We start from the raw sequence: 16,928 nt of genomic DNA, 5'->3' as shown, positions 1-16,928 counted from the left end.
ATGGTGACTTTAGCCAATCGGTCTTGTGTTTTAACATGTCCGTTGTCTCTTTTTAAATGCAAGGTACTGGAGGCTACCGAAATGACAGCATGTACACAGTTAAACTGAATTCCCAAATTAATAGTGTTATTTTATGTAGAACTGAATCAATTCTGTCCTGCTAAGAGCTACATTTACTTTTTTTTTTTTTTTTTTTTTTTTTTAATTTAGTAGTTCCCAATTTTTTTTATTATTATTTTCTCCCAGTTTGGAATAGCCAATTATTTTTAGGCTCAGCTCACCTCTACCACCCCCATACTGACTCGGGAGCGGTGAAGATGAACACACGGCCAGACCACAGGGGTCGCTGGTGCGCGGTGAGCCGAGGACACTCTGGTTGACCTAAGCCCAATTGTGCGCTGCCCCCTGGGAGCTCCTATCTATGATCGGCAAAGGAGTAGCCTGGACTCAAACCGACGACGTATAGGCTATAGGGTGCATCTTTACCGCGCCTTTGCTGGATGTGCCGCTCAGGAGCCCCCCTCCCCGTTTACTGTCGGTTTTAATTTTTGTTTAACAGCTCAAAGTAAACTGCAGATGAAAAACAAACACAAAGTCTATCACATCTGTACTTTCCATCTGTACACATGTGCATTTTTGATTAAGTGGATTTCCATTCTGTTATTGGGGTGGGTGAAGCAGGCGTCTAGCGATTCTGCCTATGGCTTTGTGCTGCTCATGATCTTTGCTGTTTTCTACTTCTGTTTGTGAAACTCATACTTGAACGATTTTTGTTTTATTTATTAATTTTAGTAACAGCAATAGTGGCTGGTTGAATTTGTTTTCAGTGTTTGAAATGGATACATTTCTTACTTGCAAAAGAAAAACAAGAAGAAAGTGCAAGTGTCAAAGTTATGTCCCTTTGTATAATTTTTATACAAAAAAAAAAGTTTTATCTCGAAGTTAATCAGAACACACATTAGCCGCTGACTCTAGCCTCTTCTAAAACTCTTGCACAGTTCACATCCAGGTATTTTGTAAAGCTGTATGTCCAGGTTGCAACCATAGTTAGTTATAAAATTAATTACATATTTATATATACAATTAATATTAAGTGAGAGTAAACCTCTTTCTCATAGCTGACTTTGCTTCTGAACCAATAAAATATGATTAGAGAATGTTACTATATACAGTACTGTGCAAAAGTTTTAGGCAGGTGGGAAAAAATGCTGTAAAGTAACAATGCTTTCAAAAATAGACATGTTAATATATTTATCAATTAACAAAATGCAAAGTGAGTGAACAGGAGAAAAATCTACATGAAATCAATATTTTGTGTGACCACCCTTTGCCTTCAAAACAGCATCAATTCTTCTAGGTACACTTGGACACAGTTTTTGAAGGAACTTGGCAGGTAGGTTGGCCCAAACATCTTGGAGAACTAACCACAGTTCTTCTGTGGATTTAGGCAGCCTCAGTTGCTTCTCTCTCTTCATGTAATCCCAGACTCGAAGATGTTGAGATCAGGGCTCTGTGGGGGGCCATACCATCACTTCCAGGACTCCTTGTTCTTCTTTACGCTGAAGATAGTTCTTAATGACTTTCGCTGTATGTTTGGGGCCAATCAGATGCCTCCCTGATGGTATTATGATGGATAAGTATCTGCCTGTACTTCTCAGCATTGAGGAGACCATTAATTCTGACAAAATCCCCAACTCCATTTGCAGAAATGCAGCCCCAAACTTGCAAGGAACCTCCACCATGCTTACTGTTGCCTGCAGACATTCATTCGTGTACCACTCTCCAGCCCTTCGGCAAACAAACTGCCTTCTGCTACAGCCAAATATTTCAAATTTTGACTCATCAGTCCAGAGTACCTGGTGCCATTTTTCTGCACCCCAGTTCCTCTGTTTTCGTGCGTAGTTGAGTCGCTTAGCCTGGGTCCCACTGGTTTCTGCCAATTCTGAACTGATGGCGTTGCTAGACATCTTCCGATTGTGAAGGGAAGTAAGCATGATGTGTCTTTCATCTGCTGCAGTAAGTTTCCTTGGCCGACCACTGCGTCTACGGTCATCAGTGTTGCCTGTTTCTTTGTGCTTCTTCAAAAGAGCTTAGACAGCACATCTGGAAACCCCTGTCTGCCTTGAAATTTCTGCCTGGGAGAGACCTTGATGATGCAGTATAACTACCTTGTGTCTTATTGCTATGCTCAGTCTTGCCATGGTGTATGATTTTTGACAGTAAATTCTCTTCAGCAACCTCACCTTGTTAGCTGAGTTTGGCTGTTCCTCACCCAGTTTTATTCCTCCTACACAGCTGTTTCTGTTTCAGTTAATTGTGTTTCAACCTACATATTGAATTGATGATCATTAGCACCTGTTTGGTATAATTGTTTAATCATACACCTAACTATATGCCTACAAAATCCCTGACTTTGTTCAAGTGTACCTAGAAGAATTGATGCTGTTTTGAAGGCAAAGGGTTGTCACACCAATTATGGATTTGATGTAGATTTTTCTTCTGTTCACTCACTTTGCACTTTGTTAATTGATAAATATAAATTGTTAACATGTCTATTTTTGAAAGCATTCTTTTCACACCTGCCTAAAACTTTATATATACACACATACATACAGTACCAGTCAAAAGTTTCAGTACACCTGCTTTTTCATGATTATCTATGCTTTTGACTGTATAAACTTGTCTATAAACACTTTTAATATTTCATCATATCATATGTGTACTTATACAAGCTGATAATCATAAGTGAATTGCACTCAAAAATGTAATTTTTAAATAAAAATGTAAATCTTGTCAATTTCAATGAAATGGTCACCCAAAGCAAGGGGATTTCAGTCTGAAGTCCAAGTCAGTTAAAAGTCTGAAATGTATATAACACGGTGTTAGAACACTGGCCCAAGTATAAAAGTGTCTTTGCTAGACGTTCTCTGAGTTAACTAGCATGTTACGTAATTAATCTTTTGTCGCCAATTATTGTTAACAGGTGAGGGTCCATGATTACTATAAATACAGGTAGCATAGGCACAAGTTTGTTATTCCTGAATGTAAGGGAGCAGAAAATGGCAAAATACACTCAGTTAAGCAAAGAAAAAAGTCTGTAATTACTTTAAGAAATGAAGGTCAATCTTTAAGACAAATCGCAAGAACTTTGCAAGTGTCTGTAACTGCTGTGGCCAAGACCATGAACGATTTGAATAAACTGGCACTCACAAGTCTGCGAAACCGGCGATTAACTGCTCCAGAAATACAAGCTCAGCTAAATGCTACTAGAAGTACAGATGTTTCAACATCAACTGTTCAGAGGAGATTGCGTGAAGCTGGCCTGCCCAGTCTCGACCTCAATCCCATAGAACTTGTATGGGATGAACCGGACAGAAGAGTCAAATCAAAGTTACCCACAAGTGCCGTACATCTCTGGGAATTGCTGCAGAAGAGCTGAGAAGACATGTCGGGTGATTTTCTGCTGAAACTTATTAACCGAATGCCTCGTGTTTGCGAGGCTGTTATTAAGGCAATGGGTGGCTATTTTGAGGAATCCAAGATTTAGAGACACTTGTAACATGTGTTTTCATTTTCAAGTATTTACAGAAACGTATATGACGTAAAACATTGTCAATTATGAAAAAAGCCTAGTTTCCAGCAAGTGTACTCAAACTTTTGACTGCTACTGTGTGTGTGTGTGTGTGTGTGTGTGTATATATATATATATATATATATATATATATATATAGAGAGAGAGAGAGAGAGAGAGCTAGCATTATTTAAAAAATCTGTAACAAATCAGTTTCTAGTCAGATACATCTAGCATTCACATTATGCAAAAAAACTTAATCAGGCTGTGCCAGCCTTTTCACTCTGCATAAAAGTAGCGCACTGCATTGAATATTCCTAATTTGCTTGGAATGACTAAATTGAAACAAACAAACAAAAACCCTTTCAAACCACAGTTTTTCAACAATATAAAATGTGCTACAGTGTGCCAAGGATGTAGGAATATCCATATTTCCATATTATGTTTTTGGAGGGGTTGGCTGCATATACAGAAGTTAATGTGTTGCTTGACTTGTGAACTGTACCGTAGTGTGTGATCGATTTCAGCACCATGTTATCGTATGGGTTTATTCAGCCAGGTTTAATATCTCGCATAACACTATGCCAAAAGGAAATTCTCTTAACACTATTTCTGTTCTGATGGCCTCATATTTAAACAAAATGCTATAAATCCTGTCGACTGTGCGTCACTAATCCTGTTTAATTTACACATCACAGCCCACCAGAAGTGGATATAACATCTTGTACACTCTCCAATCATTAAGTTTTTCAGGTTGCTTCCCACCCACCTCGTCTTTGTATTAGGGTGTGTTTTTTTATATGTACATCGAGAGAAATTGGAGACTCAGTCAGTGCAGTAAGTTGCGTTAGAAACAGACAGATTCATTTATTACACAAAGTAATGTTTGTGGGGACCAGCACTGGTATTTATGTTTACTGGCTCCGAGGATGACCCAGTGCATTATTTGTCGGGAGGTTTTGTCAAACAAAACCATTAATCCTGCAAACTTAAGATGCCATTTATCTGCAAAGCATTCAGAATGAAAAAATAACTTTTTAAAACAAAAGAAACAGGGACTTTGCCATCAGCAACTTTCAATGCGTAAAATAACAACATTCCTTGATGAACTGGTAGCGAAGATTCAGGCCCAGGAATCTCAGTAAAGTAGGTATGTTATATAGGCCTACATACTTCACTTTCCACATGTACATGTACACATACAAGGTAGTTTCAAAATGCTGTTAAAAAATGAGTGGCAAGTGGCCTGTGGGGAAAATCCAAGGGAGTCCTTAAATTTGAGTTTGTAGTATTAGGATATTTTCCTTTATTGCAGCCATAATTTCATTTTGATTTATTATTTGTTTTCTTTAGAGGACAGAAGATTCAATGGAGATGTTTCGTAATGCCGGAGTACCTCCAAAACAGAAAATAACATTTTTTAAGGTGTCAGACAATGCTATAATTAAGCCAGGTAATTTATTTATTTATTTAATGGAATTAAAATGTGTCCTTGATTGCTTTTTACTGATTACTTGATTTTGTGATAAGAGTGTTAATTAAATGAATTACATCTTACATCAGAATAAAATAAAATGAAACAAATACCAAAAGAAGCTTTACTGAAGAGATTCATAAAATAAATACTTGAAGCAGATTACTTTTCTATAAATATTAAAAAGAATGGATACAATAGACTGCAAATAATGTGAGAGACATTGAGGGAGCATTATGATAAGGACATTCTGTCACATGTTATTAAAATCTCCAGGTTATATGGAGGTTTTGTCTGTCTGCCCATATGTAGGTTAACACAGGTTTCATCTTTCTTTCTCGATTCAATTATTAGACTTGCTAAGGGCATTGTTACTGAAAAATGGCAGAATATTTGAATGTATCAAATCTTTTTTGTGTTTTTTAAAGATTTGTAAATAGCAGATCACACACTTACTATATAACCAGAATCTAGAAAATCTGCTTGGGGGTGGAATACATGCATACACACAATTGCAGGCATTGAAGGTTACTATTATATAAAGATGACGCTGCCCCCCACTGGCTTCAATATTACCAAGTAAAAAAATGCCAACCGCCAAGCTTCATTCTGTTATTACAATGCTATGAATATGTATTTATTTTTACTGCAATAACCATATAAAGTATTTGCATTGAATATTTTTTTTTTTAAATATAGGTACACCATTGTATGCTGCCCACTTTCGACCAGGACAGTATATTGACGTGACTGCAAAAACGTAAGTAAATCTTTCTGAACATGGATCTGTACTGATGTTTTCACTGGATTACATGCCCTTTTTACCACTGCGCTGAAAATAATGTAGTCTTCATCTTTAGTGGAGTGCGGTCCATTCAAAAGTTTAAGAGAACTACTGAGTATCTTAGTGGATATCCCTGAAAACAACAATTCAGACTGTGCCAGAGCCTCTGGACATGGTTTTAGTTTCACAAGAAAGCCAGTCAATGTCAAGGATAGGATTTAATTCTCCACAAATTAGGCACTCTGAAAAGATACATTTCATTATGTCTGCAAGTCTGCCTAAAGACATGCGAAAATAGATTTTCCAGCAGTGGTTTGAGATCTGAATTAAATGAGTTGGAAGGAAGTCAAAACACTACATCAGCAGTGCCCCCAGCTGTTTTTGTACATTTTAAAATTGATTTGCATGTTATATTAGTATCTAGTGCTCCAATGAAACAAAAGTAGAATAATAAACTTTGCAAGTGTAGGTACCATGCCTCAATTTTCCATTTTGATATTGATTCCAAGATGCTACTGTAAAAAACAGATTTTTTGTGAACTTTTATCGGAAGAGTCAAATACAGCCAGAAAACGCCTGGTCCTGGGGAAGCATCCCACTGAATAATGCTTGGTCTTGAAAGGGTTAAATCCATTTATGTACCATTTGTCAGTGGTGTTCACTGTTACTATTGGAAGGTACAGCAGTGTTATATCTATATGTTGGTGTAGTTTGACATTGCACTTAAATTTGCTTCAACCAATTATTTTGAAAAACAGAATAGTTTCTGTTAGCAATTTAACTAAAAACAAAAAACAACAATGTCAAATTGAACACATTGTTGTGACAGGTTTTTTTTTTGTTTTTTTTGTTTTTTTTTTTCAAAATGAGTAACATTGCTTTCGGTGGCTTAACTAGACAAGTGGCTAGAATTAACAAGTTAACAAAGAACTAACAAGTCAGCAACTTAATGAAATCCAAGAAATTGCTTGAGCAGCAGCTGGTGCTTTTATTGATTAGATTAAACAAACAGAAATGGTAATCAACTTAAAAACAGCACTGTCGGATATAAAATGTACCCTTGATCCGAAGCAAGTGCAAAACTTGGCCCAAAATGTAAAGTAAAAAATATACATTTTTTAAAACTAGAAATAGATGACATACAGCATTTACGCTATTATGGACAAAATTTGCCCTCTACCTCAATGGACCATATTTCAGAAGCAAGCACAAAAGGAATAGCACAAGAAACAACTCTCGACTGGTCCTTCCTGCAACTAAGTTTGTGCTGTTAAATGTGTATTGTTGAAATGGTTTTATTCAGCAAAAATGTCTTTGCATTTGCTTCAACTATTTTTTTTGGGCCACTGTCAGCCACATACATGAAAACACAAGACAGTTGAGCTGCGTTTCCATCGTCTAAATCTACCATTACAGCTTCGTACTTGGCTTCCTGCACTTCTGCTTTTATTCATTCTGAATCTTGTTAGAGGTACCCGAAAATACTGTGGCTATTGACAAACGATTGCTTAACTTGCTATCATGGTCAGAAATCGGAGAAAGTAATTCTACATAATTACCTCTATTTGGGGAATTGGTGCCTTCCTCATGCCCTCTGAAAGCCAGTTCTTGCTTGCCCAGGTAAACAACAGAATCAATCAAGTGTTTAAGAACATCCTGATTTTATTCTTACTTGCTCGTTGTGATGTATTATATCCCTACGCTTCTGCTCATTCAATTGAACATCAATCCAGGTTTGTCCAAAAGTCAAATAAACTGCTTAGCCTTCCATTAAAATTTGACTCTCTTCTATTTATGCAACTACCCTTTTTTACAATAACAACACCATGGGAACATGGGATGGGATGGGATAGGATAGACTGCAGGGTAGTACTCATGTAGTGCTCATGTCTTTACTGTAGTTTAAAATAAAGCAGCAACTAAGTTGTTTACGCTATATTAAACATTTGCCATATGGTTGTGTTTATTTATTTTTTTGTTGTCTTTGCAATTACATTCAATTTATGTAAAAAAAAAAGTTTAAATGTTTGTCAAAAGTTCCACTTTTCTACAGTAATTTTACAGTGAGCTAGCCTTTTTTCAATTTTACAAACAACAATATTTGTGTTTGTTAGAAAACCAGTCATGCTTTGCTAACATATTCTCAAAATGTAACCATGTAAATTTAAAAGACTAAGCATATTGTTTAAAATCAATACTAAACTTCCCAGTGTACACAGTGTTCACACAGATCATGTTTTACTCACTCAGACAGTTCAGAGCTGCTTACTTCTCAATGCAGAGCCGCTTCCTGCTTCATTGGGACACGGACAATAGTTATGATTGTTGATAACAGTTTTTCAACGTGATTAATTTATCGCTGCAAAACAATTACTGTGATTATCGATATCATCAATTATTGCTCCAACCTTATATATCTATAGTATGGCTGTCACTTGATTATAAATTTTGATCGGTTAAATTGTTGGCATTGATTAATCGGTGCACATTTTTAATAAAGGTTGATCATATAGCAGCTATCCTGCATAGTAATACTTATCAATACAATCTAAATATCCGAACCTGCGGATGGAGGTGTCTTGGAGTTGCAGGTCCAGCCTAAGCACTGTTCTGGCCTGCTGTTCATCCCAGTGGACAAAACTGTGTCTGAAAAATCCACACAGATGCTGTGAATAAAAAGTTATTTAGCGTCAAAGGTTGAATGCAATCACTACAAACACAACAGTGGTCAATAAATTAAAGCATGGCTCTTTGTAAACAATATGAGTTTTGCTATTGCTTAACAGGTATATTTACAGTATGTGTTCTCAAAATCAGGTGAATTGTCAACACTTTAGTTGCAAAATATTACAAAGACATCACCTAAAGTAGGGTTCTACCTAAACACAGAAATCGTGAAATTGAGCCTCTTGAAATTAGCCTCTTTTAGGGCCAATGCATATGGACAAGTACGGAGAGGAAAACTTTATTAAATGAACTACTGCACAACGCAAGCGACACAAACTGCGTGTCTTCTTTCTGTGGATAGCCCTTTTTTATTCCTTCACTGTCCTGTGTGCATTGCACTTAAGCGAAAAACAAACACGCAAAAATCGTGCGTAAATAACATTTACAAAAAAAATTCTCCAAAACTGTTAACGTTCTTGTTTACTACTCAAATGACAACAAAGTTTTAATTATTAGAATATCAAATATTAGAAATGGACGACAAAAAAAAGCAAAGTATATTTTGGCTGATGATCGTTTCAAGACATTTCCCAAAGAAACTACATGCAGACTGAGGTAATTGTTTTGCATATCTTAATGGGTCTGGAGAAAATACGATCAATCGCTATTTAGTTTAAGAATTACACATTAAACAAACGGCTACGCTGATGCTGCTGAACAGAAAGTAAAATAAACAGCTTTCAGAAACCAAACTGGAAAATCAGCCCAGACAAAAAGTATTTCTGTCTGCAAGTTAAATCAGTACTAAAACGATCTATCACAGCCACCTGCTGCTTACTGTTTCACAGTTAGAATAGACACATTTTCTTTGTGTTGACTCTGTATTAATAAAATAAATTATCGGATGGGACAAATAACATGACAACGAACATGCTGCATACATTGCCTTTATTAAAGTATGCCAGATGCCCTTCGGTAACAGAGTTTTGTGGCTATTTCTAATCGATTTCCACATCTGTATAACTTGGCAAAGCTTTGCCCTACACTTCCAACCAATTCAGTGGATGCAGACATGCCGTCTCAATGTAAGGGGGAATGCTACATGCTTGCCTTTAACAAGTGACAGCCCTCAGTTTTAGTAAGGAAGCAAGTATCACTATTTTCAGGCTTTATAGTGTTCTGAAATACTGTCTACTTAGGTTTATTTAATGTTTAAACAGGTCCGCAAAATCCTAGTTTTATTCCATAACCTACCTGTGAAAAATACGTAAATTTACCGAGCTTTAAGTAGACCCCTAGCTATAAGGTAACAAAGTAGGTTAAAGAATGTCTTTAAATAATCAAAAATAATTAGACATCTTCCACTGTGGTTTAGCTCTCACATTACAACCATTCAATCATAGTAATTTATATCTGTTTTTGCATTAGGGATGAATCGATTTTTCAATATTGTGAATATGAATATTTGTGATAATCGTATAATTAACATTTTTAAATTATTCAATAATCATAGGAAACGATAGTCGCATATTCACTAAACGTGGCTGGAAGCAGAACAGACGCTTTTCTCTCCAAATAGGGGTAAAATCATCGGTGTGTACGAGGGCTGCTACGATTAAATCAAAAATCAATTTTTCGATCAATTCCATTCTTCGTTATATACATGGATGTAAATACTGGATAATCGATTCAATAATTACATTTTTGTAACGCGCAAACTGCGCCGAACGCCCTGCCTTGCTATTTACAGTATTTCTACCAGACAAACAGTGGGAGTTCTTTTGTTTTCCTGCTTGTGTTAACTAGCATTCGATTTGCTGGTCCAATCCTACCAGCGAATTAGTTTTGAAAATTCTTTGTAAGTACGCCCCTCTGTGTATTAAATGTGCAAAATAAAAAAAAAAAGCGCCACCTTGTATCCAGAGCAGGACGACAGGCTTGTGTTACTGGCAAGCAGCCTGTAAATAAATTGTGCACATTGAAAAAAACTTAAATAAATAGCTTCCACTGCTTTGGAGTTTCAGAATAAACTGTTATGTAATGAATGTTTAACAATAACTTTAAAAACAAATAAATAACTGACCAGTAATGTTAAACGCAATTTTGAAGTAAGGATCAGCTATTAGCGGGTATGCAATTTGTGCTAAGTAAATCATATAATTATTATTATTATTATTATTATTATTATTATTATTATTATTATTATTATGATTATTATGTTTTAGGCCGATATTTCCGCATTGTGTTTCACAGATAGTGAAGGTTAGGTGGTACAGTATTAACAAAATGCAATGCGTGATGATGCAGCTGTCGCTGAATTAAAAAAAAAAAAAAAAAAAAAAAAAAGTTTTAAATTACTGTAATCTGTTTGGAATACGTATTTTACATATTTTGGTAACACTCCTATACTATGTTAAACTTGCTAGCCTCGCTGGAATGCTGTTTTTTTTTTCCCTCGATGCTACCCAGGCGTAGTTACCCCTCGCATTCAGCTGTTGTGCACAAGCTTTTACTGAACTGCAATGATATTAGGTTGATAACATCACTGAAAATGTGTGGTACAATCATTGATATTTACAAGAACGATTACATTTTGTGTGTCCAATTAATCGATTGCTATTTTGAGGATTAACTGACAGCCCTAGTGTGTACTTTCACTACAAAAAAATATATATAGCTGGGAAATACAGTACCATAGGATGTACAAATGTGGCAAAAGCACAACAAAAGCGGGAAATAGTTGAAAATTGTAACTTTGTATATAACTGTATACCAACCATACTTAAACAGCATACATGTATCAATTTTACAATCTGCTTGGTCTGCTTTAACATCTGTGTGCTCAGTGTTGGGGTCGTTACTGATAAAAAGTAATATATTAGTCGTTATTCGTTTCTTGAGAAAAAAGTAATAATATTAGTATTACATATTAGTTCATTTAAAAAATAGCGCACTATATTACTCTTTATATTACCCACTACATTCCTTTTGCCCTGCGAAACAATTGTGACTAATCTCCATAGTCTGGTAATGCATTTTTTAAAGGTATGCCACACAAATAAACTGTAAGGCAGTGGGTTACCTTAGTTCTCGGGTCAGTAGTGTAGACAACAAATGAATCAGGCTGGGCAATATTATCTTGCTTCCACTCAAGCTTTATTAATCAGCAACTTCATTACAAAGGCTCAGCAATAATAGAAAACAAAGCAATCTGCCCGTAGTATGTTCTAAACTGTGTTACAACTAAAACAGTAAATAAAAATAACATGGAAGCACAGTAGGGATCGTTGTGCACTCCAAAACATCTCCTGCACGAATTCACACTCCTCACAGCATTCTCATTAGCTACGTAGGCTATTAATGTACAAAATAAATTAACACTGTAAAATCAAACTAAATATTGCAATTTGCTAGCTTCATTATAACAGTTCACAAAACTAACAGCACTTAATCATTGACTTTAATTAAGATAGCCTTTAAATATATGTGAATGCAGACATTGAAATAGTGACACTTATCTTTAACTCACCAATATCAGGAAACAAATTTAAAAAGTAAAAATCTTGGCAAAGGCTTATGGTCACTGTTGTCTGTATTAAACTACATGAACTTTGAACAAAAAAAAGTTTTTTAATCCGTCCTCATTTTTACTGTGTATGCAATTTGAGTTCTTCAAATCGTAGGTTCAACGTTTAATTTAAAAATTCCAGTAATCTTTGTTGTGTCGCGTCAAGCAGTACACTACAAGGCATGGTGTTATTTTCTCAATACCGGTAGGCTATGTTCTTTTAATTACCAAACAGTCCAAGTGGTGCCGCTGCATAGACATGACATGCTGTGTGTACTTGTACAGTGATTTTGATATGGCGCACATAAGTAAATAAGTCTTGTTGAATTTACTGCTGTTTGCTTCTGATTTAAACACCACATCATTTAGAAATGATCCACCCTCAGACAGGTTAGCATTCACACAGGGCAAAAAGAATAGATCTGCACCAGGGTCGATTGCTCAAACGAGCCGAGACCACCTATTCTTCTGATCTCAGATCGGCTCTTTACTCTAATTCACATGGGAGCGATCAGAGGCTCTCTTGAGGCCCTGTAACAACAGCACTTACTTCATACTGCACTGTAACATTTGTAAATTGTGTTGGATAAAGGCATCTGTTTATAATAATAATAATAATAATAATAATAATAATAATAATAATAATAATGTTGTTGTTGTTATTAACAGGTACCTAATCTGCATCGGATCAGTTTTGCGAGACATATCAAAACATTGACAGTATATGTGCCCACACAAAGTGTAGTGTTTTATTTATCATTTAATCCAAGAAACTACAGAAAGATATTACAAAAGTCTACTGGAAGCCATAATAGTTGTACAATAGTGTTTAAAGCAATTGGCAAGTCTACTTTTAGTCAAGACAACATACAAAGCAAAATTGTGAAGGCGCAAAAAACATAATTACACTGTCAGGAGATAATACCTTTTTCAGCATCAGCAGCATGCATTAACCTTAATAAATATGTGCTGGAGGAATAAAATTGGTTGGTAGATTTTACTTTTCAAATCAACCCAATTCACCAATTTGTGTATGTAAAATAGAACCAAAGTTTTTAGATTTGCATCACACTTCAATGCTAATTAACTCTGTTAGTTTCACTGGTTACGTTCCAGATTTTTCTGAATGGATTTTAAGTATGGCTCAAGAGGTTTATTTATTAAGATGTCTCAGAGTTCGATTGATAAAAACTTTTTGCCCAAACGGGGAGCATATAAAATATATATATATATATATATATATATATATATATATATATATATATATATATATATATATATATATAATAATATATATATATTTAGTGAAAAAATGGAAAACAATTCATTAAACTTACAGTTACCTATAGTTTAGTCTGCTGTTTCAATTGGAGGGAATTTGGGGATGGAATTTGGTGAATTGTGAATTCCTAAGCAGAGACTGCACGCAATGACATAGGAGTAATTGCACAGCAAGTAAGTAAAGAAAAAATACAAAATAAAGTTGGTATGTGATTTGTAATCCAATACAACAAAGTAGAGAGTAACCGTCATGACAAAAATAGATGATCGTTTGGGGGGTTTTCTTATTTTTACTAGTAAACCAAACACACGTTTACATGTCAAGTGTGGCAGCCTTATCTAGAAGTACAGTGTAAGGGGCTTAATTGGACCCATTCCTTCAGCGTTAGTATGGTCAGGTAGATGCGACTCTTGTTTTGAACTCCAGAGATTTCATTTCTGCTTCAGAAAAAGAATAAAGAGAAGGAAATGTCACAAAATAAGAGCTGTCATTTCTTGTGAATGGGAAAAAAAAAAAACATGGTCATCTCTCAAGCCCAGTATTCCTGATCTGTTGTCGGAAGTCATTATATTTTTTTTTTGTGAAAAGACTTGCTTAGCCCTCGTTTGTTTTATTTCTCTGGGTTCATAGATGTGAAGCAAGGTGTTCGGTTTCACATGTGTGAATGGCCAATGCAACTTGAAAATCACTCTTGCCACATATCAGGGTAATTGAACACTCACCGGCCTCTACTATTTTATACAAGTAGAACCTGTTTCTGAAATTGCCTTTCAATTTCTAGAAGCACGTCTTTTAAGGAGGGTTGCCTCTTCATTTGAAAATGGCTTAGACAGGTAAAATATTGAAGCCGTCACTCAATTCCAGATCCCCGGGGATTATGGTAGTTGATTTAAAGTTGACAGACTTGTTTTTATAACCATTGCTGACTTAAATTATTTTCTTTAATTTAAAATATATTTTAATTTGACCGCACAGTTAGTTTTAACTTAATGGGTTAACAGCAGTACTCTGTTTTATTATAGAAGTTAGACTAGACTATTTTTCAAATCTTTTTTTTTTTTTTGCCATATCTTTAAGATGCATGGTGCATATTTGTAATTATTTGAATGTAACACATGACTGTGACACTTGTCTTTCCAGTCATCGATTCCATTGAGTATATGTTTAGAAAAAAACTGTCCAATGAGAGAACTTTCAAAGTTTTTTGTTTACAAACTTTTTATTTCTTAGGACTTTAATGTTGCAAATGTTCAGTCTCATCTACTGCACCTGCTTATTGCCTTCCTTCAGCCCCCCATATCAGAGCTTTAACATCTGGCCATGGGCAAATCAAATTCTTTTGCAGTTTTCATTAGGGTAAAAAAAAAAAAAAAAAAAAAAAAAAAAAAAAAAAAAAAAAAAAAAAAAAAGTACTGACACTGATGAAGCCATGTGATTGATTGTGGTTATTACATTGCTCTTAAGTGTTTCCACTTCTAATGACTTGGGTACATTTATATATAGCTGACTGAAGATAGATCATAGGTTCCCTGCTTAATGAAAGTTATATAGAATACCGAGCTGAAATTCCGTGTTGATCCCTCTGTCAATCTCTAATGAAATATTTCATACTCCAGGTGGAAACTAATCTATCTGAAGTTGGTGTTAAAGGAAAATGCAAAAATAGTAGTGCTTTAAAATGTGTATAGAAAGTTATCAGTGTCACAACATCATGTAATTTACATAATTTAAAACATTGTGGGATTGCTTGCTGTAAGTGCACTGGTCTTAAAGCTGACATAAAGGGAAGATGTCAATCACTACTTTAAAAAAGAAGTACTTTGTAAACATGTTTGTATAAATACTTGACAGAGAGAAGGCTAGTGCAGCCCGGGTAAAGTAATATTAAAATAAAATTAAAATGGGATTCCCCCCGAGTGGTTCACCTGGTAAAAGCACAGGACATTTCTCAGTTGTGATTGAGATTGAATTTTTAAAGGAGAGTATAAAATTTAGATAAAACACCGAAAACACTGATCTTAGCTGAAGGGAGCATCGCATTGGCCCTGGCGTTCTAATGGGTTAGGGCGGCAAAACTGCCAGGGACTGTACTGGCATCTACTGAACCTGCTTATTCAAAGGCAGTTGATTATCAACATGGGTGAAAGTTTATATATACAAGTATGTGTGTATAGATAGATTTAAAAAAAACACAAACCTTAACCTCCTTTAGCAAATGCATTTTCCAGTTTAGTATGTGTACAGATCGTGCAGCGAAATTTTGACTGTCTTTCTATATTGAAATCGTTAACAAGCCAAGTACATGTGTCTTCCCAATCAGGTATTCTTTTTGTGAGCGAGACCCCAGAATGTTACTCTATTACTCTGTTATTGTTGCTGCAACAATATTCTGTCCGCTGTAGGTCTTTCAAACTGCATTACTAAGAAAGAGGAAGGAGGGTCTAGTATCATTATTTTTGTAACGTTTACACAAACTAGACAGTTAAGAGACAGCAGAACTACAGGGTTCTAACTACCAAAAGTATAGTTTGGGAGTAATTGAGATGTAAAGTTTTCATAGACCACATCTTAACATTAAGTAGCATCGTTACCTGCTATATCCCTGTGTATTCAGTACCTGAAAGGCAATTCACAGCCAGATAACCAGCTTTTGCAGATAGAACCATATAGCTGAGATTTTTAACAAACAATTTAACATTTATTTATTTTAAAACGGGCAATACATGAAAGGATTTCATTAGGGCTTTTTTAAAAAAAAAAAAAATTAAATAAACCTCTGAGCTGAGGTGCTATTCTGTCTTTTCTACAAAATGTAGCTTTTCACTGTTCATGCATAGCATATTGCTGCCGAATGGTCGTTTAGAGCAGTGATACTTGTTTACTACAGTATGAACAGGAAGTCATTTCAGCATATCTCTTCAAATTGAGTTAGATATGTCAAATACATTCAAGATATCACAAAAGCAGTGAGCACAACTTAAGGCCCTTGTCCCCTTTATCGTATATGTTGCATATAGTTTTATAGTACTCCCTGTCCACAACCCCATGAACTTCATCATGGACTTTAAGTCTTTTTGTTTGGCCTCAGGAAGAATGTCAGATCAGTGGGTTTCCTGATTGTGTGCCTATATTGTATGGCCGAATGTCTGCTTGAACAGATACAGCTGACTCCTGATGAGGTGTTTTGTAGTTAATGTTGTAAGGGCAGTGTGTGAAGGTTAGTGATACAGCAGCTGAGAAAGGAATCACTTTGTACTTGAAGGTTTTGGTGCACGCCTTGAAATCTTGCAATTCATTATTTTTCATCTGTATAACAGTATGTGGATGTTTTCGGTTTCCCTTTAGGAGCACTCTAAGAAATGACATTGGTGAGAAAAACTCTGAAACTGCCATTGCCCTCTCAATGTTACTGCATGGTGATTTTCTGAATCCGTGGATGCTGGGACATAAAAGAAGCAATTGCAAAGGTCATTATAGAGTTGTGATTCTGGGGAATACACTTATCACTCCATGTAGTAATCTCAGTCACATCTTCATGGTCAGTCACTACTTTTTCTAGGATCTTCACAAAACAACTTGCAA

At 35.5% G+C, this 16,928-nt stretch overlaps 1 protein-coding gene across 1 annotated transcript in view; it reads left to right on the top strand.

The window, feature by feature from the left end:
• Positions 1 to 16,928, top strand: part of mrpl3 (mitochondrial ribosomal protein L3) — a 65,697-nt gene that overhangs the window by 24,571 nt on the left and 24,198 nt on the right. Inside the window, exons 5-6 of the mRNA XM_041245095.1 lie at positions 4,925 to 5,024; positions 5,745 to 5,805. Of these exons, the coding sequence (XP_041101029.1) occupies positions 4,925 to 5,024; positions 5,745 to 5,805 (161 nt within the window). The remainder of the gene's footprint in view (positions 1 to 4,924; positions 5,025 to 5,744; positions 5,806 to 16,928) is intronic.

The sequence above is a fragment of the Polyodon spathula genome, chromosome 3 (genome assembly GCF_017654505.1).
Source record: "Polyodon spathula isolate WHYD16114869_AA chromosome 3, ASM1765450v1, whole genome shotgun sequence".
Taxonomy (NCBI): Eukaryota; Metazoa; Chordata; class Actinopteri; order Acipenseriformes; family Polyodontidae; genus Polyodon; species Polyodon spathula.
This window is presented reverse-complemented; position numbering and strand designations above follow the sequence as displayed.